Source organism: Rhipicephalus microplus, chromosome 2 (assembly GCF_043290135.1).
Source record: "Rhipicephalus microplus isolate Deutch F79 chromosome 2, USDA_Rmic, whole genome shotgun sequence".
Taxonomy (NCBI): Eukaryota; Metazoa; Arthropoda; class Arachnida; order Ixodida; family Ixodidae; genus Rhipicephalus; species Rhipicephalus microplus.
The window spans coordinates 235,329,984-235,357,929 of record NC_134701.1 but is presented as its reverse complement, the minus strand read 5'-3'; the positions used below and the strand labels follow the sequence as shown (position 1 = coordinate 235,357,929).

The window sequence follows — 27,946 nt, the reverse complement described above, 5'->3', positions numbered from 1 at the left end:
TGACACGAAACAAGCGATTTCATATTGTCGACGAGCTAACGCCCACGTTTCACGTAGTAACTCTTACGAGAGCATTTAAAAATGGCCTGCAAGGCGTTTTCACGAGATCTATAGTGGAGCGACGGTGTACCTGTTAATAACTGCTACAAGTTGTTCGATTAGAAAGTGCGTTTTTTCGCAGTCGTGTCTCAGTTCATGACCACTGGAAATTAACGTTTCACACACCGCGAGCACGTCTGCAGGCCACGTCGAAGCACACAGAGATGCAGGACTGAGCTTCTCGGTGCATTCCGCACTCAGTCGAAGAAGCTGTCTTCATCGTCGTGCTTTTGGCCCTTCATTATCTTTGGTTCCGAGTACATGTCGAGACCCAGGACTGAAACGAGCAAATGCGACACCACAGAAGTTTGAAGACTGTATTCAACATCTGCATAGACTTACATATGCACGGGTGTTCAGCTACTTCGCAACATAGACAACAGAAAAGAATGAACGGACTCACCCTTCCGCGAAATAAGTGAAGGTACATCATGTTTAACCTTGGCGCTGATGAGATTCCTAGAGACAAGAAAACGCAACGAAGGTCAACTAACGCTTTTATTTTTTTCATATGGTACATCAAACATAGGGTCCTAGTGTAAAGCAGCTAAATGTACAGCATGATTTAGCAATAGATGCTCGACGCAACATCACGAGTAAAAAAAAAGAAATACAACCTGTTGTATTACCGATCGTAAAACAGCCGCGCATAAAACACGGCGCTGAAGTTTCACTGAGCGTAGCTTCTCATTTCTTCGCTGGCACGCAACGCACTATACAATTGCAAATGCGTTCGGCGAAAACCTGACCACAAGGTGGCGGAACGGTTAAAAAAGGAAAATAAGACAACCACCTTGTAGCACGAAGCCACAAGAAAATCCCCACGTTTTTTTCAGAAAGCAAAACCTTTTATTTGCCGAAAAATTTGTCATGGTGCGCGGTTCGAACATGGGACCAACGCCTTTCTAGAGTGGTCGCTCTGCCAATTGAGCTAACTAGCAGCTGCCAGCGCGAGGGCGAATTCATCAATAACTCGAAGCGATATATATATATATATATATATATATATATATATATATATATATATATATATATATATATATATATATATATATATATATATATATATATATATATATATATATATATATATATATATATATATATATATATATATTCACCACCAGAATAAAGCTGTTTTCCCACTGATGTTCATTGTTCGTGCAAACACGAACATGGTAATTTTATTAATTACGAGAACGCATTCGCTCTTAGATGCACTTTTTTATAGTCTATAGGTCATAAGAGATAAAGTGCGAATCCTACATGAAGTAAAAAAATAATTTGACAAACTTATTTATATCCAGAGCCGGGAGATTCTAACGCTTAAGGCAAAGACATCCGAGGAAGCACTCACTGAATGTTGACCGCGGTCACGTCATATTCCGGAGGGGAGCTACCATTGCTGCCAGCTTTGGAATCCTCGAGCTCTTCGGGACTCCTTTTATACCTTGGATGGGTGCAGTGAGAGAGTGCACTGTGTCACGATGGTGCGGTGCAATTAAACCGTACAGTTTCCTATAAATACACTGGAGGTGACTGTGGCGCTAGTGTCTCTTGTAGCTGCAGGACACGGTGCTTCAGCCAGCACGGGAATGATGTGCAGTTCACGAACTTGTCTTCGTTCTTTCGGCTCTGCTTGGCTGCGCGTGTCCTGAATCAGCTTTGCCGCAGGACAAACTTCAGCAAAAGTTCAGCAGTTCCGCTTCGTCACCTTGGCCCTCTGACGCTCATCAATTCCAATCTGCTAGCTAACTTCACAACGGTGCGTTGTTTTACACGAAACAAAAGCAAAACACAAAATAAACAAAGCCACGAGCGAGTTCGAAGCCCACAAGCAGGAAGACTAGGCAAATCCGTGTTACCCATCATTCCCATGGTTTCTGAACGATCGCAGCGCCATAGTCCCCTCTAGATAATTTTAGGAAACTCTATGCGTTAAACAACTGACGCTTGGCACTGTCGCCTGTGTTCGAGCATCAGCTATGTGCAAAAGAGTGCATTGGTAAGAGAAGCTAAATTGCCACATGCAAGTTCACACGGAGAAAAGATATAGCTGCCTGTTTGAACAATCCTGGGCTTTCTTACTCTGTTCATTATAATTAATATTGTGATTCAACAAAAAAACGATACCTTAATATTCCTCTTATTTCGGTTATAGCGACAGGTGTACAAGTGTTTTTCAATTGCATGACACTTGCAACTTAAGCGTTTTGGTACGTATTCATCTTGATTTTAACAGCGCACTGGAGAACGAGGACTAGAAGAAAAGTAAGGGCACAACACGGGCGCTGACTCGCAACCAGTCCTCGTTCTCCAGTTCGCTCTTAAGATCAAGATGTTTTTTTTTATTTTTTTGTCTTTGCACTATTGTTACCGTATATGATAAAGGTAGCATATACAGTATATCTATTTTGCACTGCCCAGCAGCGCCACTGAGGAGACACTCAACTGAATCTATAATAACCGTAGGTCCCTTCCATCTTGTTTGCGAACTATGCTTACGCTTGCTTGATGATGGAACGTGCTTAACTGTGTAGGAAAAATTGGAGGCTGAACTTGACGCTCAGAATTGTAGGTCTAAACCACAATTATCTCAGTGTTACGTCAACAGTTTAGACTTTATTATCCAATTTAGTCCAGCATAGAGCAATAGCGTTCAATCTACATGTACGTAAATAATATACAGGGTGTCCCACATAGCTTGAGTCAAGAATTTGAAAATGAAAGATGCTACAGTGGCGAATTGAACCAAAGCACTATACTCGCACTAGCCTGTAGGTACTCAGGCTATTTTTTTTATTTCTGCCCATACATATTTTTATTTACCCGTTTTTTTAGTTACGGGCTGCAAACCCAATATATGAACACTGATATGTAGAGCGCTTTCAGAGACCACCGAAAAAAAAATGTTTCCTGTACGATACGTCTAGCACTGTTATTTTTTCCGCGTTGTAAAGAAATCCTATAGCAGCGCTATAGAAGTGCGCTCGCGGTCCGTCACACGGCTTCTTTTTACGTTTCGCGAGCTTTCTTTACAACATGGAAAAATAACAGCGCGAGACGTATCGTGCAGGAAACAATTTTTTCGGTGGTCTCTGAAAGCGCTCTACATATCAGTGTTCATATTTTGGGTTTCCAGACCATATTTTAAAATTACGTAATTAATAAGTTAATTAATTATTATGCGGAGAAATAAGAAATAGTCTGAGTACCTGCAGGCTAGTGCGGGTAGTATGCGTTTGGTTCAATTCGCCTCCTAAGTGCCTTTCACTTTCAAATTATTGGCTCAAGTTATGTGGGACACTGTGTACACTCAATCGCAGTGCGTTAACAGTTGTTTCACTTTTAACATTCACATTTTTAGATGCGACGCATCTTACGGTCGAGCTCAATCCGATGTGCGGCATGTGCACCCTTACTGCAGATGCACGTACCCTCCCCCTCTCTCTTCTCTCCTACGCTCCCCCCCCCCCCCGCCTCTCTCGCCTCGCAACGCCGAGCGTCTGCTAGCGAGCTTCTTGATTGAAAAAACCGACTGCTGCTCGCCCTGCACAACCGTTCACTGGCGAACCCGTATAAATAAGCACTGTTCTTGACCACCAAGGTAGTGCTGGTGGGAGATTTTTTCAATTAATTGTTGAACAATGAAAATTCGCAGCGTGCGCGTAAACTAAGAAAGCACTGCGGGTCTCTGTGTCCAATCGGAGTCTGCTGTCTCTCATTGCCCATTAGCAGCGATTGACATGTTCTAGTAGGAAACACCGATGCATCACTGCGTGCTTTGCTTGCGCCTCCCCAGGTTTCTCTCCTATGCAACGCCATGATGAGCACCAGAGGCAACGCCACTACAGTACGCGTTAGCACCCGCTGTTTCGCATCTATGGTTCTCTTTAGCAAAGATGGTGTAATTTTTTGCCTTTTAAATCACCTATTTTTTTTTATTTGAGCTTGAAACAGGTACGGCTCTTTTAGCGATTATAATACGGTTTTAAAGCTTGAGTGATAACAATTACTTTTGCATAACAGGGTGCTATCACCCAGAACCACGCACAAAAACATTGAAAGTGCTGTCATTTTAGGTCCGTGAACTCTATTAAATATTTTATACTTGTTATGCTGAGAAGAACACTCAAGGAGGAATTGCTAACGTTGCTTCGCCACCCGAATTTCGCCTTTGCATCCTTTTAGGGCGTTGCAAACTTATTATGCTGACATAAGATATCTTAAGACTAGTCCTTGCCGAAACGTTGGCTTCAGCGACACTTCTTGCCGGGCGGTTTGTCAACATAACTCATATAGCATCACGCATAGAAAACAAGGATGAAACAAAAACGCCGGAATTGACAGAACATGCCGCCTAGTGAACAGGGCCTAGTTGTATGCTCATTTTGAACGATTCTGCCATCGGCTCACTCCAATGAATAAAGTTTATTCTTTCTACTTTGTGCTTTCTTTGTTTTCAATGCACGCTACCATGCCCTATCATGACTAACCAACTCGACATTTTTATGTCCTAGGTTATATCTCTTAGGTTATAACTTTTAAGTCTCAGAACGTGTTGCCCACTGTCTGCCATGCACAAAAGAAACTATACATTTATATAAATGGCAGTATTAAGCGTGCATCTTCCTAAATATTACCAATAGAAAGTTTTAGGGGTGGGGGCCTCTTGTCGTTGGGGTCCCCGTGTTCTTCCTATACCTTGCTCGCTTTCTTCCGCCCGTCATCCGACCCCAAAAAGAATACAACGAAACGCAATCAGGGGCGTATGCAGAATTTTTTTTTCGGCGAGGAGAGGCACCTTCTTGATTTCGAGGGGGGGGGCATCTTTTTAAAATGGCCATTTTTCGCTTTGTAGGAATACCGAAAACTTTGGGGGGAGGGGGGAGCATGCGCCTGGTGGGCCACCCCCTGGCTATTCTGAACACAATGACTTGCGTGCCCAATATCGTACATCTTTTGTACTCTCCTTGCAGGCGAGGACGTGGAGAGGACACTTAAGAACACAAAAGCTAGGCGACCCAACGGTTAAAGCTGCCTAGCACTGATAATTCCTGCTGTTAGAATCCCTCTACATTCAGAAGTTTGCTTTGAGAAACAAAATTACGTGTCACGTGCTGTTTAGCTTGCACGGTTAAATATGGTACACATAAGAGCAGCGAGATTGTTATGTTACTATAAAAACAAGAAATATGAACCTGTGACTGAGTGCCTTACTTGGGCTGGCTGGTCATGACTGCGGCTGCCATTTCGTTCTCGATATCAGTGCTGCTCTCCGAGGGTTGGTTCATCACGGACGGCTTTTCTGGAGCAGTCGGCTTCACATTCCCAAGGAGGAATTGGTAGGCAGTGGTCTCTGAGCACAAAAACGAAAACAGCAAAGCGTTCAGTTCTGTATGCCAGTCAAGAGTTGTGGTGCAGATGTATTTTGCAGAAAAATAACGAAGGCTGGCGAATTCAAATTAACCTTGAAATCTAAACAATGGGATGCTTAACAGTACGCTATGATGGGCCAGATTCATTGTGGTGGCGAGTTAACAGCTGTAACATTAGTAACATTTCCCGGTAAGCTAGTTCGTGACGCATATTTCGCAGGTAAAACAGCATCAACGTAACAAGACACAAAGAACACACAGGACCGAGTGCTGACTTGAACTAGGTTAGGTGAACTAGGTTATTTGAACTGGATTAGTTACACTAGGTTAGTTGCACTAGGTTAGTTTCACTGGGTCAGTTGCACAAGGCTAGTCAAAAGCCCCATCTTTGTCTTCTTTGTGTCTTGTTACATTTGTGTTTTTTTTACATAGGAAATAAGATATAACGTTCATTCCGTTATATTGGCTGTATCTATACCAGTCGTTTTGGTCGTCGCGCCTCGAGGACAAGGGTGATATGCGACGCTTGTATAAGGAAGAATGTTTATGGCAGTTGTATGTGTGACAAATGATTTAATAAGTACATTTAAAGGTTCCACATCCATTGCTTGATAACTGGACATAAATGTAACTTTCCCGCATAACCCTTGTGTGACAGTTACATATACCATGCATGTCACGGAAGGGAAGTCGCATGTCGTGGTCACGAGAAGTTCAACAGGATCTCCACAATCGAAAAATAGAAAGAAACATGAAGCGATACGAGATAGAAAGAAACATGAAGTGCAAGCAGGCTAACTCCTGCGAGTATCTGATTTGCTGCCCTGCACTGGGGTAAGAAAAACGCATGTAAACGAAGAATAGGTACATTTTAATGGACGTGATACTCGACCATAAACGAAACAATGACACAAAAGTCGCAGAGGAATGAGCGAAAGGGGAACTTTTATCTCTTTTGAAAGGAATCATTTCTTTTTATGCAAACATACACATAACGGAGTCTTTCTGATCCGGTCTAAAATTAGCATCAGTTTGTTATCCACTCCGCCAATGTTCTTCCCTTTTTGTCAATTGATGAATAAAAGAAATGTTTCGCAGATACGGCATAGAAGAGAACAACTACAGGCAGAAATAATTGTTTATTTATTCTAGTTTGCCACAAGCTACAACTGCAAAATTGAAGCCGTCTCATATGAAGTAATGTCTTATTGCATTTGCGGAAAGGCATCGGTATGGCTCCTACGTTCGTGGCTCGGCATACAAGCGGTGAGTGTGTATTACCTTGCGGTAGAATGTCCTTGTCGAAAAAGCTGTCCTCGCTGTTGTCGTTCGAATGGCCTTTCCCTTTGCCTGCGTTTGATGCGAAGAATGATTATCACTCCCAGTGCAAACAATTTCTTTATAACTATATTAGGTAAAAAGTGATCAGTACGATAATCTTAGTCTTTTAATACACACGGATAATGCTTGAGTGTTTTTTTTGTTAGTTCGTTCCCGCAGCACCTACAATTATTCCTACATAAAGATTGACCAAGTAGAGCTTGTCATCACTGCACCTAATTGTGTTTTCGCTGATACATGCCTTCCGATTTCCGAGAGACAATAAATTCTCGCCCATTACGCAGGCCGTTACAGAATCTTGGAGTCGAAGAAAAGGTGGGGGATTAAGCTATAACTATCCTGTGTAAGTTGGCCCTATCAATGCTTTATTTCACAGCAGCGTGAAACTATAAAATTGTGACTGAGGAATAAAGTGAACGAATTAAAACACGCGAAGCAACTGTATTCGTTTAATCTATCTTGCAGTTATGTGTCGAGTATCATCGCATGCTAAACGTGATGGAACAAGAACTAGTCGGGTCACAAACCATCCTGCAAGTCACATAGCTGCGTCACTATATGATAACTAGCAGGGGAAAGGAGGACACAGCTAACTATGAAAGAGTTAGGAGTAGCCCCGCAAACATTTGCAAATGGGCGCACTTTTTTCATGGTCATTGTAGAATATTCGCTAAACATAGTATGTAGTTTGTCCGTGACATTCACATAAAATGATCCTAAATAAAACCATGCATGGTTATACCCCCATTAATGTGTTTAAAGCTCCTTGTTCTAGAAACTCAATTATTATCTTCGTGATAACGTAGGTGCACCACTGCGTCAGTCACCCCAGTATCCAACATTATAGCGTAATTTTGTGTACAAAAAATAGTGGACTGCCCCAAACTGGATCCTATGCCACCAAAAAAAAAAGAAAAAGAAGATGAAGTTCTGCTTTAGAAAGTGTTTCAGTGTTAACGGGTCTTCCAAAAACTTAATGGACGCTTCAGCTTCATCTTCAAGGCAAGTTCGCTTCCCATGCACTTTGCCTTCTCAATAGCTAGCTTGACTTCGGTTCACGGTGCATATCTCAGTCGTGCCGCAAGGAAACAGGCGTCTGTGTGCATAACACTGGCCGCTTCAAACTATCCTAGAATGCCTACTGCAAGTATACAGTTGCGCAGTGCCCACCATGCCATATTTCTTCCTTTTGCGAATCATCGGAAGCCCAACTACGCGTCCGCAAGGAAACACACAAGCGTACGAAATTGCTCGATTTGTTGATGCTCCTGCTACTGATGATGATAAAATATGTCTGGTCGCTTTGTAATGAATGGAGCTTTAAACCACTCACTCATGGTGCAATTCGCATGTATAACATCAGCAGTGATCTTACGCTTCTTCTACAAATATTAAGCGCGTTAAGGAGTATCCTTCTGCTATACATAACAATATTATAGTGTTTTATTTTTTGCAATTCAGTAACAAGTCATGACATGGCTATTTGGTAGAAACCTGACTGCATAACACGCTAAAGACCCACCGAGTTTAATTCCAGTTTGAACTTTTTTTTTAAATTTTATTCCCACCATTCTCAATTTTTAAGCCATGGACATCACCGATTTTTCCTTCACAACCGATGACACCGAAATTTGTGTGAAGCAAGCTCTTTAACTGTATCGCATTATTACGATGGTAAAGGCTCCCGTGTGTCTCGCGTATCGACATCCACAAAGAAGGTTCCTTAATTCTCTAGTTTATTTCAACGTCCACACTGAATGATACCGGGGACGATGCATGGTACTGTTAGAGAACTGCCGATTCAACGAAATACAGATGCGAAAATGTTTACCGCTCGGTGCGTCCTTGGGACTGTTAGGCGACGAGCATTTGCTACTGGAACTACTCGAGCTGCTCAGGCTTCTAGACTTCTGGTGAGATTTGCTCTTCGACTTCTCAGTCGACCTTTTCGGTGCCTCTCCGGATTTCGAGTTTGCGGACTTGGTCTCATGGTGATCGGTCTGTTGTTCCTCGCTGCCGGGCAGCGCCATGCGCTCGGAGTGACCTGCCAGGTGGCGTGACTCTACGAGGGCAGCCGGCACGCTTCTTCTCTCATTGCGGTGTCCCGAGGAGTCCATCTCCAGAAGCTGTCCCTCACTACCGCTTCTTATGAGCGTGTCCGTACCCGACTGTCGCTTCCAGGAGACGTGAGCCTGCTCAGCTGGCAGCTGAAGCGTCGAGTCCTGAACCCGCCCGCCCTTGTCTCTTCCCTCCCGCGAGGCGTCCTCCTGCTTGCTGTCACTCATCTGCTGCTGTTCTCCACAGGACACCGACCAATCACTGTCCTTCCCACGACCCGTGTCGGTGGCCTCGCTCCTCTCAGAGGCATCACGTGCCCCCGGTTTCACGTCACTACGGTCAGACTGCGACTCGTGAGCTGTCGTTCGGGTGTGCTCTCTCACTCTCCTGCTTGACCGCTCGGACTCATGCGCATCCTTCGCCGTCCTCGATGCACTGGGAGTAGACTTGTTCAGCTCCGTGCCGCCACCGTTTGACGGCCGTCTCGACATAGCGGCGTTCCGTGGCGCAGGGTGCGGTTGTGCTCCTCGAGATGACGGTGTAGCTTCGCGGCTACCTTTCCTCCTCGACTGCTTGAACGATCCCTGCTTTTTTAGGGGAGGCCCACTGTCCTGCCCTTCCCTGGAGCGGCTCGCTGCAGCCTGCCCACCGTGACTTCTGCTGGGCTTACGTAGACGCACCGTGGGTATCGACTTCGGATCGTGCCGACCTTCATCCGTGTCTCCCTGATGGAAGCTGTCTCCGCTCGTGTCACTGTCCGCTGCTTTCTTCGAGTCTCCGCCGTGATGCTCCGGCTGCTGATACGTTTTGCCAGTTGCCGCGGCGTCCGAGAGGAGCAATTCTGTCGTGTGATTTATGAAGACGCCTTCAAGGTCTGGTGGCTTGGTAGACGGCCCCATGCGCCTCCTTGCCGCGGGCGGCGACTCGTTGCTCGGAATGTAGTCCGAGAATTGGCTCATGCGCGAAGGCATCTGTTGCTGATGGTGGTAGTGCTGCTGTTGTCGATGCTTCTGTTGCTGCTGCTGTTGTTGATGATGCTGCTGTTGTTGTTGATGCTGCTGCTGTTTTGTCGGTGACGCCATGTCCTTGGTGACCTGCTGCCTATTGTCTTCTTCCTCAGTGGCCATTGGCCTCACTGTTTTTCTGTCCAACGCGCTCGTAGTGCGAAAGAAATCGGCACTGTCCGGCATCCAGTATACTGAAGGTTCAAGTAAAGATCCACCACTATTTTTGGCGAAGTGGTTGAACCACGGCTCGCTCGTCTCACCGTCAGGGTATCGCGGGCGTCTGTCAGGGCTACTGATCTGTTCTTTTGTCGCTGGGTGGGGCGACGGGGCCCTAGGTTGGTGGTGGACAGGGGGCACCGATGCTCCTGTAGGTGAACGTGGAGGCTTCCAGCGTTCGGGTGTCTGGGTGCGCGAGAGCAAGAGAGGACCTTCACGGGGCACCCAGGGAGGCGTCGACAAGCCGAATAATATTGGGTCGGGGATGTACTCGGGAGGACTGTACTCGGATGCCTGCGATACAAGACAAGGTGACGGTAAAAAAAAAACAAGCAGGCTTCGTCGTAGATGTGTACGAAACTTTGCTGTAAGGCCCCTACTTTGTTTCTTCGACCGTCCATAAACGATGTGCAACTCATCCGTAGCGATAAAAGGGCATTTTACCATTCGTAAAACTAGTCACTTTTAAAGCAAAGCAATTTAAATATTAATGCGCCCCTCACCAAAGATACGCTTCACACAAGTTGTCTGAGCCATATTATCTTGCCCTACACTTCTACCCTCCAAGTTCCACCCGCATTTATTAATCACGCAAATATGTACGCAGCAGCATGTCATTCGTTTTCTTAAATAGCAACGCAAAACAAACCCGTCTGCAGAAGCCACTCCCAGAACCATCATCACAGAGTTTTAATTGACATGCTGGTGACAACTGTCTCGATCTCGGAGATAACTTAAATGAGATCAATTATGACGACAACAACCCGTCAAGCTTTGAAAGTTGGATGCTGATGTGATTACACGTCGCTCTTAACAGGCAAAAGCGCAGCATGCGCTGCGCGCGCGGGATAACGGAATGAATTAGTTCTGATAAAAACAATACACTTAATTACAGGGAGACATAATTAGATCAAATCAGCGATTAACACGTTACCATAACGCTTCGTGTGGGTGTCTTTTTTTTTCGCATTGTCTACGAGAAACGGCTTGCGTTCTCATGCATACCTAATTCATTGAACTCAGCAAAGTTAGGGTATGGATATGCGTGAGTAGGCCAATTAGCTAATCCACCAACCGGGACTTACGCCTGGAGTGACAGCAGTAACTACAATGCTTAGTCCTCAAAATCATATGTGTGCGCACGGGGGAGAGGAGAAGGTGAGTCCCCTTCCCCCTTTCAGTAGCCTGAGAAGGGTGATACAGAATTTGCCTTATACTTTCTTAGGAGGGGGGGGCTGCGACTAACTTACCCCTCCTCCCCTTTACAGGGAATGCTGCACACGCCAATGCTCAAAAAATATAACACGTCACTATAGAAATCAACAGTTGAATTGTTAAAGTCGCGCGATAACTTGCCACGCCTTACCTTCGTAGGCTGGTTGTAGTCGTATCTGTAGCTCATCTCTTCAGGGCTCAGGTAACGTTCCCGGATCAACTCTGAAAAGTTTTCCTGTAAAGCGAACAGTTTACCAGTAAAGCATAAATGAACAACTTGATCAAGCTAGGACTGGACACATACGCTACTGGAATAAGATAAATCGCCTTTTGTGAGTGATGCCCTATGCCCGCGAGCGGTCTTAATAGAGACGGGACACAGAGAAGACTGCGTGAAGCTGGCCAATAGTCGGCCCTAAGAATTGCTACATCGGATCAGTTACCTGTTATACAGAGAGCATGGCGGGTTCAGGTACTTTATCCAAAAAGGTTATTAGCCGATTCTTTTCAAAAATGATTGCTCTCGCGCTAAATATCTAAAAGCAAAAATTTCGAGACTTTCTTCCGACGTTGAACTTCGGGCAAAAAAGATGGCAAATAATATATTGTTTTTTTTATTTTCTTTTACAGATAAGTAAATTTTGTTTTTTGCAGAAAAAAAATGATGTTGAGTTAAATAAAAGTCTCTTCACGAGACAAAAATAGCTTAGCACCCCCATTCATTGTGCTTTTAGTCCCAACAAGAGAACCAAGTACCTCCCTCCCCCCCATTTGCTCTCCATAACGTCGAAAATCACGCCACGCCAAACAGCAAACGTAGGCATGAAACTAGAAAAAAAATAACCTGCGCCTACTTTCCGGCTGTCATGTCTGTCGTCAGTGACCACACCGACTATTTTTTCATTCATCTTTCAGTCCTATAGTCGTTACCCACCCACATTTCCATCAGGAACAAATTTATTCCGTAATTCTCGGTGCGTAACACTCGTCGAACAAGCGCTTTGTACGGACGACACGGCGCCGAAAGACATCAACGCCCGTCATACAGTGCCTGGCTGGAAGCTACCGAGAGTTCAGTATCACTAATAACTCAAAACGGCTAGTTCGCTCCGTCGCAATACGGTTGCGCGATGTCTGTCACGACTTTACGTTGTGCCGTCTGACATACTTTTTTTTTTCTCTCAAGAGGTAGTGGCGCTACTGCACGAGTCCGGTTTGTTAGCTACGAACATGCGTTAGTTATTAGTCCTAATGACTGCCCAAAGCCACAACGCAGTTAACCTACTTGGAGCTCTGACGAAACATAGCTGCGATTCATTTGTGTTGAGTTAGTACGGATAGTTACAAGGTGGTGTTCACGTAGATGTACACGCACATGAGCACGTATCAAATACGGGCAGCGTTCAGTTACAGGTCTGTCGTAACTATACTTTAGCGGTACTTTGTCAACTGAGATTGCAGGAGCAAACGAAAGGCATTTGCACAGCCAACTGACAATGATGAGAAAATTTGTGGAATGCAATCCAGTTTGAAGATAAGTGCAAAGTGACGGAGAGCCGAGAACACGACATAATAAAGAAGTCATTTTTCGGTGTCATTTATGTCACGGAGCCTTTCATGTGTGCTTTTGACAGCGTGAAGATATTTTTTTTTTCTTTTGTTCCTATGTGCGCGTTAGCAAGAACTGCTTCTTCCGTCCTACTCCTGTAAAAATAATTTTGCCGCAAGCAGCGTATTATTGCGAAGAAGCTGTCTTTACAAAACAAACACTATTGCTCACGTAAAAACCAGTTTTCCTGTGCCGTCTATGACCAGTAATCATTCAGTATTTGTTTGTTAGCCCCAAGAACTTTCAATAAGTTTGATCTGGGTCAAAGTTATGTCGCAGCGCCCCCTCCTTCCTATTATGTCAGTGTTATAGGCTGAATTTGCACCCCGCCCCCTAATTTCGCAGCACCCTCCCCCTTCCCTATTATGTGAATGTATGGGCCTGGCTTTCTGTGCCCCCCTCTTAGGTGTCTAGAGGAAGCGCCCCCCCTCTCCTGCCCCTCATACGCACCCCTTTGCCTCCATCGTCTTTCACTACCACGAATTGCATGTGGAGCCTGGCTTTTGTAATGCAATCTCTGCCGCAATATTAGTCGCACTGCGGAGAAGCTATCGCTGTTATCCAACATTGAAAGCACTGAACGTTTTCAAGCGAAGCTTGATATGAGTTGACGATTTTTGTGGTGATAGTGGCGTTGGCGGCGTCTAACATGAAAAACAAGGCGCCGTAAAGTGTACATAAATGCCGACCTCGAACGCACACTGTTAACACTCATATGAAGACGCCGTTTTCCTATAAATTGTCTTTCTCGATCGTGGGCGCTTGTCGGTGATCAGCCGTTTCTGCTGTGGCAATCTGATATTTTATCGAGGTCACTTGTCATTTCACGTTGTCACAGTGCATTGCTACCCTTATATTAATGCACGATTTTGTTGTAGCCGGTGGCAACAGAAGCTTTGCGCTGTTAAGTACATGGATGAATTTCCTAGTTCTGGTGTGTAGGAAGAAAAAATTGAGAGAAAGCGTTGCGCAATAAGAAAGAAAGAAAGAAATAAAGAAAGAAAGAAAGAAATAAAGAAAGAAAGAAAGAAAGAAAGAAAGAAAGAAAGAAAGAAAGAAAGAAAGAAAGAAAGAAAGAAAGAAAGAAAGAAAGAAAGAAAGAGAGAAAGAAGTACGTCAGCTCCAAAAACGTGAAATATCGCTTGCCTCTATTTTTCCTATAGAGCAAGAGGCCCCTATTTTTTTTATCAACTTTCTACATTGGTAGTAGGCGTCTTTTTGCGACCACGCAAAGAAAACTTTCACATTATGCTGTACCAACGAGGGACGTTGTTGTATTTATTTCAAAACTGCTTCGAGGCCGGTTTTGAGTCTCTGAACAAGTTCTTGCGTGAGACAGAACTCAAAAAAAAAAACTGCAAATAACTTTTTGGGCTTTCAAGATTTCAATACAATATCACCTTCATCCTCCTCATCATAAGCACCTTACCTCTACTTTTTTGTTTTACAACCTCCTTCCCTCACCTGTGCCGAGTAGTAAGTAAGAAAATTAAGTCAGATCGACATCTCTGCTTTTCTCTCATAATACTCATCTCTCTCTCTCTCTCTCTGCCTCTCTCTGTTTCGGGGTCATATGATAGATCAATCTTATGGGCGACAAGAGAAGTGTCAGCATTAATCTTAGCACATTCAGTAGAATATCGTGATGTGGTACTTGGTTCGCTTAATCGACTTATTAAGACATGCGTAAATAGGAAAACTACGTCACTTTAGCAGAGAGTCCCAAATAGTTCACTCCACCTTTTCGTGTACGTTGTCCTACGTGATTCGTTGTTTCCCAGTTTGGGCACTAACCAACAACCCACTCGCTCGTAGAATTCACCATAACTTTAATGAGTGGCCGGGCGAATCATCATAATGTTCATTGAATCTATGACATCGCTCATACGTGCTTCGGCGGAACCAGCAAAGTACATGGTCAAGTGAACGAGGATCGAGAAATCACTAAACGAACTCTGCGAGTCACAAAGTACTCTGCGGGTCACAAACTGTTCATCGTTTCAGAATCGCTTCCAGCACACGAGATGTGTCGAAAGCCTTTTAAAAATATAGAAAGGTTCCTGTACTGTTACGCCATCGCGTTAGATGCTGCGTGCGCAGAATATGCGGTCACCGCTCAGTGTCGAAAAATCCCAAACAAAAATACCAACGACCAATCAGTAACGTTGGGTATTTGGGGCCTTGCGCAAGGTCACGTCATTTTTACGTCATCACATCATTTTTACGTGATCCAATCCTAATTAAAATTTATGCACAGTGCCCAAAGGCAGCGGTGCAACGCGGAAATCACTTGCCACGCATAGTGTGGCGATGCCTCGGAAGGTTAAAGGTTGCCTGGTGAGTCATCGCGGAAGCTTTACGGCCACGTCACGCACATTACGCAACTGCATTATTTTTCAATCCTCAGTCCATCCTCAACCTCTTGACCTCATCAACTTCAACCTCACCTTATAGAGAGCGTGAAGCATACTAATACATCTGAAGAGGGCGAAATTGGTGTGCTGTAGAGATCGGCATTATTCAGAAGCAGAGATCAACGTAAACATCAGAACACTTCTATGTGTGCTGCACATTCGTGATGTCATAATTTTTGCTTTATTTTTAATAGCTGTCACTTACAACAGTATACAATATATGCTTTAGATGCAGAATCACAGAATTTTAGACCTCGTGCGTCTATTTGTTTTTTCCAGTTTTTTTTTATTTTTGAAGTAACAATATTCACACAGTTACTAAATATAAACTATAGTTGGCCTATGTCAAAAGTGCAGTTGGTGATCTTTCGATGCGGTTGTTGCTGCTTTAAAATCAATCGCAGCATTACTCTTAACGGTTCAGCGGTTTTTTCATGGAAGAATATTTTACTTGCAGATTAAAAATTGTCAAACGGCTCGCTACTTTATGCTGGAGAAAGAAGTATGGGGACTAAAAAAAATTTACAGAAAATAAATTCTAAAAGAGAGAGAGAACAATATATATATATATATATATATATATATATATATATATATATATATATATATATATATATATATATATATATATATATATATATATATATATATATATATATATATATATACATATATATAGTCCCACTGGTCATTGCCTTGCGAATTCACCTCTACAATAACCCCGGTGATGAAGACGAACAATCCTGGCGACTCAAGGTGACCAGAGAACAGGAGGGTCGAAGCAGGGCTTGAGGCGACTAACGTGGACCATCTCACGACTAAGGCGACGCTTGTCCGTGGACGGCTTCAGCGGTTCAATCACATATGTGGCAGGAGAGGGGCGCTGGATAAAGCGGTAAGGGCCAGTATATTTCGGTGCAAACTTGAGAGTCAGTCCAGGAGAGTGAAAAGGCAGTCAGAGCCGCACGAGAGAACCGACGGGGAAAGTGTCCTGGACATTATCACGGTCATTGCGATCTTTTTGGAGGGCTTGATTATCGGCTGTGAAGGACCGTGCAAGCTGACGACACTCTTCGGCATGTTCTGCCATTTCAGAAACTGGGCTGAACTAGGAGGCATCAGGATTGTATGGCAGAATTGTATCGAGTGTGCTGCATAGGTCACGACCATATAAATGAAAAAAAAATGGAGAATAGCCTGTTGTCCATTGAATCACCGTATTGTAAGCGTACGTCACGAAAGGAAGAACGATGTCCCAATTGGAGTGGTCGGAATCAATATACATAGCGAGCATGTCTCCCGGGGTTCTATTGAAACGTTCCGTTAGGCCGTTTGTCTGAGGGTGGTAGGCTGTTGATGTGCACTGTACCATACGGCATGAATGTAGGGGCTGCTGCAGAACTTCGGACAAAAATACGCAGCCTCTGTCACTCAGTAGCTCCCATGGTGCACCATGACGAAGAACAAACCGATGCAAGATGAAGGTTGCAATGTCACGAGCACCAGCCGAAGGTAGCGCTGCCATTTCGGCGTACCTTGTCAGATGGTCGGCGGCCACAATCACCCATCGATGACCACCAACAAAGCACGATAGCGGGCCGAATAGGTCAATCCCAACACGGTCAAATGGACGTGCTGGGCATGGTAAGGCTGCAGTTGACCCGGTGAATGAGCAAATGTCTTGCGCTGCTGACACAAGGAACATGAGCGAATGTGTTTGCGTACAAACGTGTACATACCCCACCAGTAGTAACGTTGGCGGATCCGCTCATACGTATTTAACGTACCAGCGTGTGCATGTTGTGGTTCAGCATGAAAATATTCTCAGATATCAGACTGCATATGGCTGGGTGTCACAGAACGAGCGCTAAAAAATGAGTGCGCCGCCAAATTCTTGCGACAACGGGCGGGAGAAACGCCGCGAGGTCAAAAGAAAAAAAAGAAAAAAAGCGTCCAGGGCTCCCCGGGCGCGCGACGCCTCTCCTCTCGGAAGCGGCGAAGCGATGAACCTCCTCACCCCACAGCGGCGGCCGAGCAAGCCCGCGATTTTTCTAGAACGAACGGGGCGGGGTCAGACCGAGTTGAATCATCCTCCGGGGAGGGCAGTCGAACCGTCTCGTGCCTCTCCCCAGCCTTCGCTGCGCATCGCGCCGACGAAATGAGGAGAACGTTCTGGAAGGTGGCGCGGAAGGTATTTAATCGAGCGGCCGAGACGAGAAAGCAGGAGGAGACGGAAGTGAGCACCAGAGCGCGTAGGGATTCCGCCGTGTAGTCGGCGAAGGTTTTTGGTCCGTAGGGACGAAGCCGGAGATGAAGAGGATTACCACCTGCTGGTGAAGGCTCGAGCTACAGGCAAGAGCGTGTGTTTACCGCTATCGAGCGAGGACGCGTGGCAACAGCTGCGTGTGTGAAGCCGACGTGGTTCCGGCGAAGAAGTTGAAGTTTGAAGAGTGGCCAATTGAAGACGGGAGGTTTCCTGGAAGAGAAACTTCGAGGGCTGCGGAACGACAACAACGCTGGACTTTGAGTGAGTGATTCTCGGACGAGTATCATTCAGACTTTTGTTCCAAGAACTTTGGACTGGATAGTTTTTCTATCTCTTTAGTCTTTAAGTGTCTTGGTCGTTCAATGCATGCGACTGCATTGTAGTGCGTATCGTTGTCTGTGTCCGTTGTTTTGAGTGCGGCTCATTGTACTGTGTAGTACGTTGTTTGATTGGTGAGGTATTGTATGTAACTATTGTGGAGTGTGCATTTTTGTGTATTATTTTCGATCTGCCATTATTGAGAATATAATTTGTTTGTTTATCAACTCTCGGCTCTGACTTGTTCTTTGGGCCACAGCCGGCGTCCGCTGGCGCACCAAAAAGGACCACTTCTAAATTGTCCACGCTTTCGTGGTGCGGTTCGGGGGGCCGATACTTCGGCTCTTGGAATTAGCCCGGCGATCGCCTCCCTATTTAACGGGACTGGTGTGACAATTAATCTGGCGTCCGCGATACAGGACCTTTTGGTGCACAGTGTGTCCAAAGTAGTGAGAAAGAGCCTCGAGTTGTTGATAGTGCTATCGGAACGATTTTGTGTGTTGTTCAGTGTTCTCGTTAACGAGTGCAGGGGAGTGCTCCGATAGACTGATCTAGGCAGATACTTTTTGCACGCGGCAAGGTTTTATTTGCGAGACACCATGGATCTCGAAAAGTTAGTTGCTCTTGGTGAAAAGATGGGTCTTTCTGGCGCCGAACTACGGAAGTGGGTCACCCAGAAGGAAAAAGAAGAAAAAGAGAGAGCCAAAGAAGAAAAAGCAGCCGAGCTGGAAAAAGAGAGGTTGGCGGTCGAAAGAGCCAAAGCGGAAAAAGAAGCTGAGTTGGAGAGAGAGAGGTTGGCAGCTGAGAGAGCGAAGGAAGAAAGAGAGCAACAATTGAAGTTGGAGCTGGAGAGAGAGAGGTTGGCAGCTGAAAGGGCGAAAGAAGAAAGAGAGGTAAAGGAGTGACAGCTGAAGGAAGAAAGAGAGCAGCAGTTGAAGTTGGAGCTGGAGAGAGAAAAGCTGGCGGCTGAGAGGGCGAGAGAAGAAAGAGAAGCGGAGATGGCTGAAAGGGAGCGGCAGCGGCAGCACGAGATGGAACTCGAGCGGCTCCGTTTGCAACAGCGAAGTGAAACTCCCGTCCAAGCTAGAGTTGAAAGCAGCGAACGGGAAGATCACGGCTTCCGCTTGAACCCAAGCAAGCTGCTCGTAGCGTTTGATGAAAGGAAGGACGACCTAGACGCGTACCTCCACAGATTTGAGACGATTGCGAGGAGCCAGAATTGGCCGGAACAGCAATGGGCAACTGCTTTGAGTACCTGCTTGAGTGGTGAAGCGCTCAGTGTGTACGGTAGGCTGACGCCGACCGATGCAGCCAACTACGCAAAGGTGAAAGCGGCTTTGTTGAAGCGATTTAGATTCACTGTGGAAGGATTCCGGGACAGATTTCGGACAGGAAAGCCAGCTGACGGTGAGACGGCTACGCAGTATGCCGCCCGACTTAGTCATTATTTCGACAGGTGGATTGAACTTTCAGGGACAGCGCAGGAGTACGATGAGCTTAGAGAGCTGCTAATTAGAGAACAATTTCTTACTAGTTGCCACCCAAGCCTGTCCCTGTACTTAAAAGAGAGGAAGGCTGACTCACTTGAAGGAATGCTTGAATTGGCTGATCAATTCTTGGAAGCGCAAGGTGGAACTAATTTGGCCAAGGTCAAGAAGGAGTGTCCCGATGATTCGAAGAAATTGGCCCCCGAAGAAAAGAAGCGTGCACCAGAGAGCATTCAGCGATGTTTTCTGTGCAACCGAGTGGGTCATCGCGCGAAAAACTGTCGAACGATCTTTACGAGCCCTACGGTAGTAAAATGTTTTAAGTGTGGTCAGACTGGGCACAAAGCAGATGCTTGTCGGAACGGAGTGAGTCAAACTCACCAGGTATCCTGTGTTCAAGCGGCACCGAAATCTGATAATAATGCCGTCACTGATGGATTCGTAGAGTTGAAAAACGGGGAGAAAATTCCTATTGTGGGTGCCGTAATGTCAAAACAGCCAACCGGTGTCACGAAGGGAATGCCAGCGCTGCCTGGAAAAGTTGCGGACAAAAAGATTACGGTGTTAAGAGATACCGGTAGCTCCACTGTTATCGTGCGGAGAAATTTGGTACGGGAAAGGGAGTTAACAGGCAAAACGAAACCGGTTTGCTTAATTGACCGTACAGCTCGGATGCTTCCCGAAGCAGAAATTGAGGTTGAAACCCCGTACTTCAGCGGGAGGGTTACCGCTTGATGCATGACAACCCCCCTGTATGACCTTGTCATCGGAAACATCGACGGGGCGCGAGGGCCAAGTGATCCAGAATGTTCGGGAGAAGACCCGAAGATAGAGCCCTCGCCAACACAGCGGCCGCGAGATACAGTGGAGCAGCATACCGTGACGGATCTCACTAGAGCCCAAGGTGAAGCTGCGGCGCAAGAGACAGCGAAGGAGAAGACGATCGTGTCGAATAAGTTCACGGGCCGAGCAACCGGACTTACGTCGGTACGACCTCAACCGACGGACAGTGTAAAGGAGACGGAGTTGGCCAGCCGGGTAAAATGTAGAGGCATGATCAAGCGGGTAAATAAACCGACAAGACCCGTCGGATGTAATGACGCGTTAACGGTGTCGGAAGAGACAACGATGGCTGAGACGACGCCTCAGATATCGTCGTTAGAAAGGGCTCGCCGAAAAAGAACGAGGAAAAACAAGAAGAGATCGAGCGAGCACCGCAAGAAAGGACGCAAGAGCAGCTCGAAACACACAGGATAGGTGCTGAGGTGGAATCAGATTGTGTTTGGCAGGGCTGAGTGACATATGTTGTGTTAATGTTCTTGTTATCCTGTGTCTCAAGTGTATGTCGAGCGAGTCAGTGTTCTGTGCGATGATGTGATGTATAGTGTTGTATAATTGTTTTATAGACAGAACTTTGTACGTTTGTATTGTTTGGAATGTGTGATGAAGTGTTGTAGGCATGTACCTGTGGCTATATTTCATGTGTTGTGGAATTGAACTACAATGTACGATTGTATTGAGCGATCTATTGTGAATGTGACGTGACATGAGCGACGGACCATGTTTAAGTCTTTGAGTGTGTGGTGACTTTTCGCGCTCGTTTGTGTGGTTTTGAATATTATGAGATAATATTCTTAAAGTGGGGGGCAGTGTCACAGAACGAGCGCTAAAAAATGAGTGCGCCGCCAAATTCTTGCGACAACGGGCGGGAGAAACGCCGCGAGGTCAAAAGAAAAAAAAAGAAAACAAGCATCCAGGGCTCCCCGGGCGCGCGACGCCTCTCCTCTCGGAAGCGGCGAAGCGATGAACCTCCTCACCCCACAGCGGCGGCCGAGCAAGCCCGCGATTTTTCTAGAACGAACGGGGCGGGGTCAGACCGAGTTGAATCATCCTCCGGGGAGGGCAGTCGAACCGTCTCGTGCCTCTCCCCAGCCTTCGCTGCGCATCGCGCCGACGAAATGAGGAGAACGTTCTGGAAGGTGGCGCGGAAGGTATTTAATCGAGCGGCCGAGACGAGAAAGCAGGAGGAGACGGAAGTGAGCACCAGAGCGCGTAGGGATTCCGCCGTGTAGTCGGCGAAGGTTTTTGGTCCGTAGGGACGAAGCCGGAGATGAAGAGGATTACCACCTGCTGGTGAAGGCTCGAGCTACAGGCAAGAGCGTGTGTTTACCGCTATCGAGCGAGGACGCGTGGCAACAGCTGCGTGTGTGAAGCCGACGTGGTTCCGGCGAAGAAGTTGAAGTTTGAAGAGTGGCCAATTGAAGACGGGAGGTTTCCTGGAAGAGAAACTTCGAGGGCTGCGGAACGACAACAACGCTGGACTTTGAGTGAGTGATTCTCGGACGAGTATCATTCAGACTTTTGTTCCAAGAACTTTGGACTGGATAGGTTTTCTATCTCTTTAGTCTTTAAGTGTCTTGGTCGTTCAATGCATGCGACTGCATTGTAGTGCGTATCGTTGTCTGTGTCCGTTGTTTTGAGTGCGGCTGATTGTACTGTGTAGTACGTTGTTTGATTGGTGAGGTATTGTATGTAACTATTGTGGAGTGTGCATTTTTGTGTATTATTTTCGATCTGCCATTATTGAGAATATAATTTGTTTGTTTATCAACTCTCGGCTCTGACTTGTTCTTTGGGCCACAGCCGGCGTCCGCTGGCGCACCAAAAAGGACCACTTCTAAATTGTCCACGCTTTCGTGGTGCGGTTCGGAGGGCCGATACTTCGGCTCTTGGAATTAGCCCGGCGATCGCCTCCCTATTTAACGGGACTGGTGTGACACTGGGTATGACCAGCAGTCATTTACGACCCGCCACTTGATAGTTGCGACGGTATGGCATGGCCATCCCGTATGGCAAAATGCGTTGCGTGGCGGCGAAGAACACGTTGGTATCCGGAGGTTGATGTGTCATAGAGCATATTCCAGAGCGAGACCATCCATGGGTTCTTCCACTGTTCAGATTACATATCTGTGACGCTGACGGCAGAGAGGGGAAAGGCAATGGCTGAGATTTCCAATTCATCAGATTTCACGGGTGATCGTGAAAGCGCATCTGCGTCAGAGCGTTTTCGCCCCGATCGGCAGACAACGCGAATGTCGAATTCCTGTAGGTGTAGTGCCCAACGCCCGAGGCAACCAGAAGGTTCTTTCAGTGAAGCCAACATAGTGCGTGATGATCAGTTACCACATCAAAAGTTTGGCCGTTCAAATAGGGGCGAAGCTTGTTTAACGCCCCCACAATCGCGAGGCACTATTTTTTTGGTAACAGAATAGTTGGCTTCTACCTTAGTGTGGGTGCGACTGGCATAGGCAACTACATACTCCGTAAAACCTGGTTTGCGTAGCGCGATTACTGCACCAAGGCCGACGCCACTTGCATTCGTACGTGTTTACTTCGGTCGGCGCAGTAGGGTCGTAATAGCACAGCACGGGTGGAAAAGTAAGAAGTTGGTGCAGTGTTGTGAAGGATTCGGTCACAGGCTGCTGTCCAATTCGAAAGACCCGCAAGGCGAGCGAGGAGCTTAGTGAGCGGAGTGATGATGGAAGCAAAGTTCCGGACAAACCGACGAAAATAGGAGCTCAGCCCCATGAAACTTCGTAGTTCTTTAATTGTAGTCGGCTAAGGATATTCACGAAATTTGTCAATAAGCACGAAAGCACGAAGTTTGTCAGGGTCGGGAAGGATGCCGGCTTTGGAGACGACATGAGCGTGTATGGCGAGCTGTTGAGCCCCGAAGTGACATTTCTTCAGGTTAAGCTGAAGCCTGGCGTTTGTAAGGCACTGTATAATCTTACGCAGACGGGTGAGATGCGAAGTGAAATCAGATGAAAAGACCACAACGTCGTCAAGATAGAACAAGCATATGTTCCATTTGAGACCACGTAAAATGCTGTCCATCATTCACTCGAATGTGGCGGGCGCATCGCAGTGTCCGAATGGCATTACGGTAAGTTCATAGAGGCCATTCGATGTGACGAACGCTGTTTTCGGACGGTCAGACTCAGCCATTAGGATCTGCGATTAACCTGAGTGGAGGTCAAGCGAGGAAAAGAATTCTGCACCTTGGAGACAATAGAGAGCATCGTCTATGCGGAGAAGAGGGAGAAGAGTTTTCCTCGTAATGTTGTTTAGGCGCCTGTATAGTCTAAAGAGAACCGGATGGAACCATCTTTTTTTTTTTGGCGAGTACAACTGGAGTACATCAATAGCTACAAGAACGCTTGATGACTCCGGGCTGTAGCATGTCATCTACTTGTTCTGTAATTACGTGACACTCCACCGGCGACACACGATAGGGGCGCTGGCGCAAAGGAGTACTCTTCCCTGTGTCAATTGTGTGAACAACGGTGGTCGTTCTTTCTAGCACCGCTTGAGGAAAGTCACACGAACGCCTGAATTCGTGCAACAGGGTAAGAAGCTGCTCTCGTTGAACGGGACGATATGGCTGTTAATAGAACGGTGAAATGCATCGGAAAACACGTTGTCTAACGTATAGGTGAGGAACCAACACGTTCAGCTCCATACTCGGCTTTGTAGTGGACAGACAGCCGGTAAGGACAAAAATACTCGGACAGTCCAGCGTCCACACCTCGTGCACACACTCGCGCTTCGCACTATAACAGATGGTCCCACTGGTGATTGTCTTGCGAATTCACCACTAATATATATATATATATATATATATATATATATATATATATATATATATATATATATATATATATATATATATATATATATATATATATATATATATATATATATATGTGTGTGTGTGTGTGTGTGTGTGTGTGTGTGTGCGTGTGCGTGTGCGTGCGTGTGTGTGTGTGTGTGTGTGTGTGTGTGTGTGTGTGTGTGTGTGTGTGTGTGTGTGTGTGTGTGTGTGTGTGTGTGATTTAGCAGCGGAAGTGCCGCAGAACTCTCAGTCAACGCTGAAAAAACACTGCAAACGTGTGGGTGCTCACCCTTAGTTGCCTCAGCCTTTCGGAGCGTTCGCTGAGCAGACTGGTGCGTTGCTCTATCTCGTCCAGCTTGCGCATGAGCCAGTGGTTGCGCTCCTCGTTCTGCTGCTCCTCCATGAGAAGCCTACGCCAGTACTCGTACAGCGAGGCATGCTCGTTCATGCTGCGTTCACAAACACACGACGCGCAAGTGACGCCCCATTCTATACACACTTTCTTAGTTGTTCTTGTTGTTACAGCCTCCATAACTCTGCGGCGGCTGCATTTCCGATGGAGGCGGAAACGTTGTAGGCCCGTGTGCTCAGATTTGGGTGCACGTTAAAGAACCCCAGGTGGTCTAAATTTCCGGAGCCCTCCACTACGGCGTCTCTCATAATCATATAGTGGTTTTGGGACGTTAAACCCCACATATCAATCAATCAATCAATCAGCCTCCATAACTACCGAGTTTCTTTTCGCAACGGATATATTAATGTAGTGCACCGTTTGTGTCTACCTTCATTATACCCATATACACCACGACAGGACACGGATTGCGTTATATGCGGCATTTCATTATGCGCGAAGATGTTCTAATAGGGCCACATACTGGTGTGTCAAGTCCGTAACAATAGACAGGAGGCTCGTACACTAGAGTATAGTAGAGTTAAGAAGGCGCCTATTACGTTGTCTTAGAAGGCTTTTACATGTTAACATGACTTCGGCTTTGCACAATGATTGAGGATTGCTTAGTGATTGCCGATAAGCTAGCAGAGTCATTAAATGTCTCGCGTCATGTGTGAGAAGTGTTTCTATTTTACTCTAGGCTACACTCTATAAGGGAAACTTCAAAAAAAAAACAATTCTGATAACTCCGGTCGATAGCCTTCTCGTCCTTTGGTTATGACCACCGCGCGCAGTGTTCCCCTTCAGGAGGGGGAGTTCCACCCTTTTTCTATTATGTCAATGTGGAGGAGTAGCTTTGCACCCCCCTTCTTAGTTGACTAGGAGGGCAACCGCTTCTCCTCTGCCCCCCCCCCCCCCCGGCACATGCCTATGGTGACCACGTAATACAGTCGACCGGCTTCTGCCACGTAAAACACTGCTGGACTTTGTCGGCACAAACTGGCGCGAAGAAAAGCAAAAGTGCATCGAGATCACTACGCAAAGTCGCGCCGCACAGATTTTGTGATTCGCGCTTCACACTAGATGTCTGGCGCCCCTCCACTTGAAGGAAGGAAGAAACAGAAGAAAAGACATGTATGTTAACCAGTTCTGAGAGTGAATCAGTGGCGAATCCAGAGGGGGAGCGGCAGGGGCGATCCCTCTTCCCCCACTTCAGTGCTTGTAATCCACCTCAAAACATCAATTAGGACAAATGACTGAAATCACTGTAAGCATACGTTAACAGTATTTACGCTATGAATGGGTTTTTCAGCTATTAACAAAAGTCACGATCACGCCTCCCTCTCGAGTGTTACATTAGGAGACGCCCCCACGCCCCCATTCCCCCTAAAATGAGTGGCTGGCGATGCTGGGCAAAAATTTAAAGGGAATAAAATATTGATAGAAAATAGATGATAAAAGAAAGAAAATATTATGACACTGTTTAAATTTATTCTCTATGGTGCCAGTTGCCCGCAATAGACGCAACAACGTTCTCGAACCTTTTCTGTGCTGAAGACGGTGTCAGCCGGTGTCCCATGACACATTTCTCCAACGATATACAATTGTCAATTTCACCGTGAAATATTCCGATATTCAAGACAGTTTTACTCATTCAAGAACTGTTATGCAGCAACATAATATAGTACAAAATATGCAGGTGGCAGATTCGGGACCGCTCAGAACTTCGAATTCAGCTGCATTTCGAATAAAGCAATTTATTTATGACGAGGGCAAGAACTAACTGCGTTTCTGCCAAAACATCGCTTTTTATTGAAAGTTCTGTTTGATCGTGACATCAGACTGTGTTGCATGCATACAAAGAAAATGACGAGAAACAAATGAAACGTGGGCAGAAAACCGTAGCCGAGGCAAGCCAGTTTTCGTGGGTGCGTAATTCTCATAAGACGCTGATTTCGCGACGATCTGCGCTCTACATGCTATTTGCCCTCACAACTGATGACAACGTAAAAATAGGTAGCAATGGCGAGTTAATTACAAATACTTTCTGTAAAACACCAGTGAGCTATCATACAAGCTGTCGCCTTGTAAAAAAAATATTTTAGGACAGTTGTCATATTAGCATGATCAAAATATTTTGGCGGCGCAGTAAACAAATGAGCGCTTTTTATACGATTAACAAGGGCAGCACATCGTCGCACACGGCCTTTTTTTTTTTCGCTTATCCTTGTACGTGCATTGCTCGCACCGAAGCTATATTCCGCGGGAAAATAAAGCAAATACTGAGCACATTAACAGCGCAAATAACACGTGGAAACCTATTTGAACCCTTTATAAAAATAACGCGTCAAAAGTGAAATATACGATGGCTCCGGAGGTAATCGTGTTTCGTGTGTATACTCTGCGATTCCCGATTTTCTGACCATTCGGAATGACTGAACTATAGTTTCGTTTCGGGCACTCGCTGATTGTATCGGGGACACAGCAACGAATGGAATACGTGCAAAGCCGTTCGAAAACCGGTATCGGGTAAGTGCACGTCCTAGATAAAATCTGCGAACAAACGCATTCGCTCAGTAATCTCGAAATAACCACGGTGACACATTTCTACACATTGCGCTAAAGTATGGAACCATAACTACGTCGATTAAGTGCATAAAGCATTAATTACAGTGCCCATTATACCAAAGCATTAAGGAACTTGCTTAACTCGTATTGCAGTGGTTCGGACAAATAACCAAACTCGGCGCACGTAATGAGATAAAACATTCCGTCTTACCTAAGTTCTGGCGACGCGTAAACGCGCTCCACCGGCGAAAAGTGGCTCATGCCGCATGCAAATGAAATTTGCCCTCGGGTCAGCCGATAGGCGCGATGTTCACACCAACGCTCTGTAGGAGCGTCTCGGGGTCTTCCCTAGGACTCCCTTTCCAGAGTGCGGCGTGGCCCAATAGCCGTAGCGTGCGTGACCTACATTTCTTCCCGGAGGGGATCACGCCGCTAATGATTTGTATTCAGGCTGCGTCGCTATATAAAAATGCGTCTAAAACACCACGACATCAATGAGAAAGGAAGACAGGAAAACTAGGTCGGCGCAATTTTCGCGCACATTCATCGTACGGTTTATAGTGCATATCTGAAATCTCGAAATGATTTCTATGAACCAAGGTAACACGAGATCAATGAAAGTGGCTCGAGAACAGTTACTGCATTCGCATTGCGACGCTGTCCGACAACCACCTCGTTACCTCTTCATTTATGTGACTAACAATCACTGCAATCATCAGTAAAACACAAAAATAAGTTTTAAAGACAACGAGAGGAAAATTTACGTTCCCACCGTTATCGCAGAACTGCGATGCAAAGGCGTCATGTTAGGCTTCCGCGTCACAGTGGCGCGCAATCTCAGCCAGCCGTCGTTTACAAGGCCGCAGCACTTTCTACCCGTGCTGGGGTGCGGCGTAAAACTGGT

The 27,946-nt window shown here is 46.0% G+C and overlaps 1 protein-coding gene across 3 annotated transcripts; it reads right to left on the bottom strand.

Annotated features, from left to right (window-relative positions):
• On the bottom strand, positions 1 to 27,946 carry LOC119170272 (uncharacterized). 3 transcript variants are annotated; one of them, XM_075877469.1, is made up of 9 exons: positions 27,815 to 27,946; positions 24,373 to 24,532; positions 11,466 to 11,549; positions 8,650 to 10,393; positions 6,759 to 6,827; positions 5,320 to 5,458; positions 1,457 to 1,549; positions 503 to 558; positions 1 to 376 (listed from the first exon to the last, which is right to left on the bottom strand). In XM_075877469.1, exons 2-9 carry the CDS (start codon positions 24,529 to 24,531, stop codon positions 297 to 299), a joined length of 2,424 nt encoding a protein of 807 aa, XP_075733584.1. In that variant the 5' UTR covers position 24,532; positions 27,815 to 27,946; the 3' UTR covers positions 1 to 296. The 3 variants fall into 3 exon arrangements, with proteins under 3 accessions (XP_075733584.1, XP_075733581.1, XP_037277290.2); XM_075877466.1 differs by lacking the exon at positions 27,815 to 27,946 and adding an exon at positions 27,254 to 27,430; XM_037421393.2 differs by lacking the exons at positions 1,457 to 1,549; positions 27,815 to 27,946 and adding an exon at positions 27,254 to 27,429.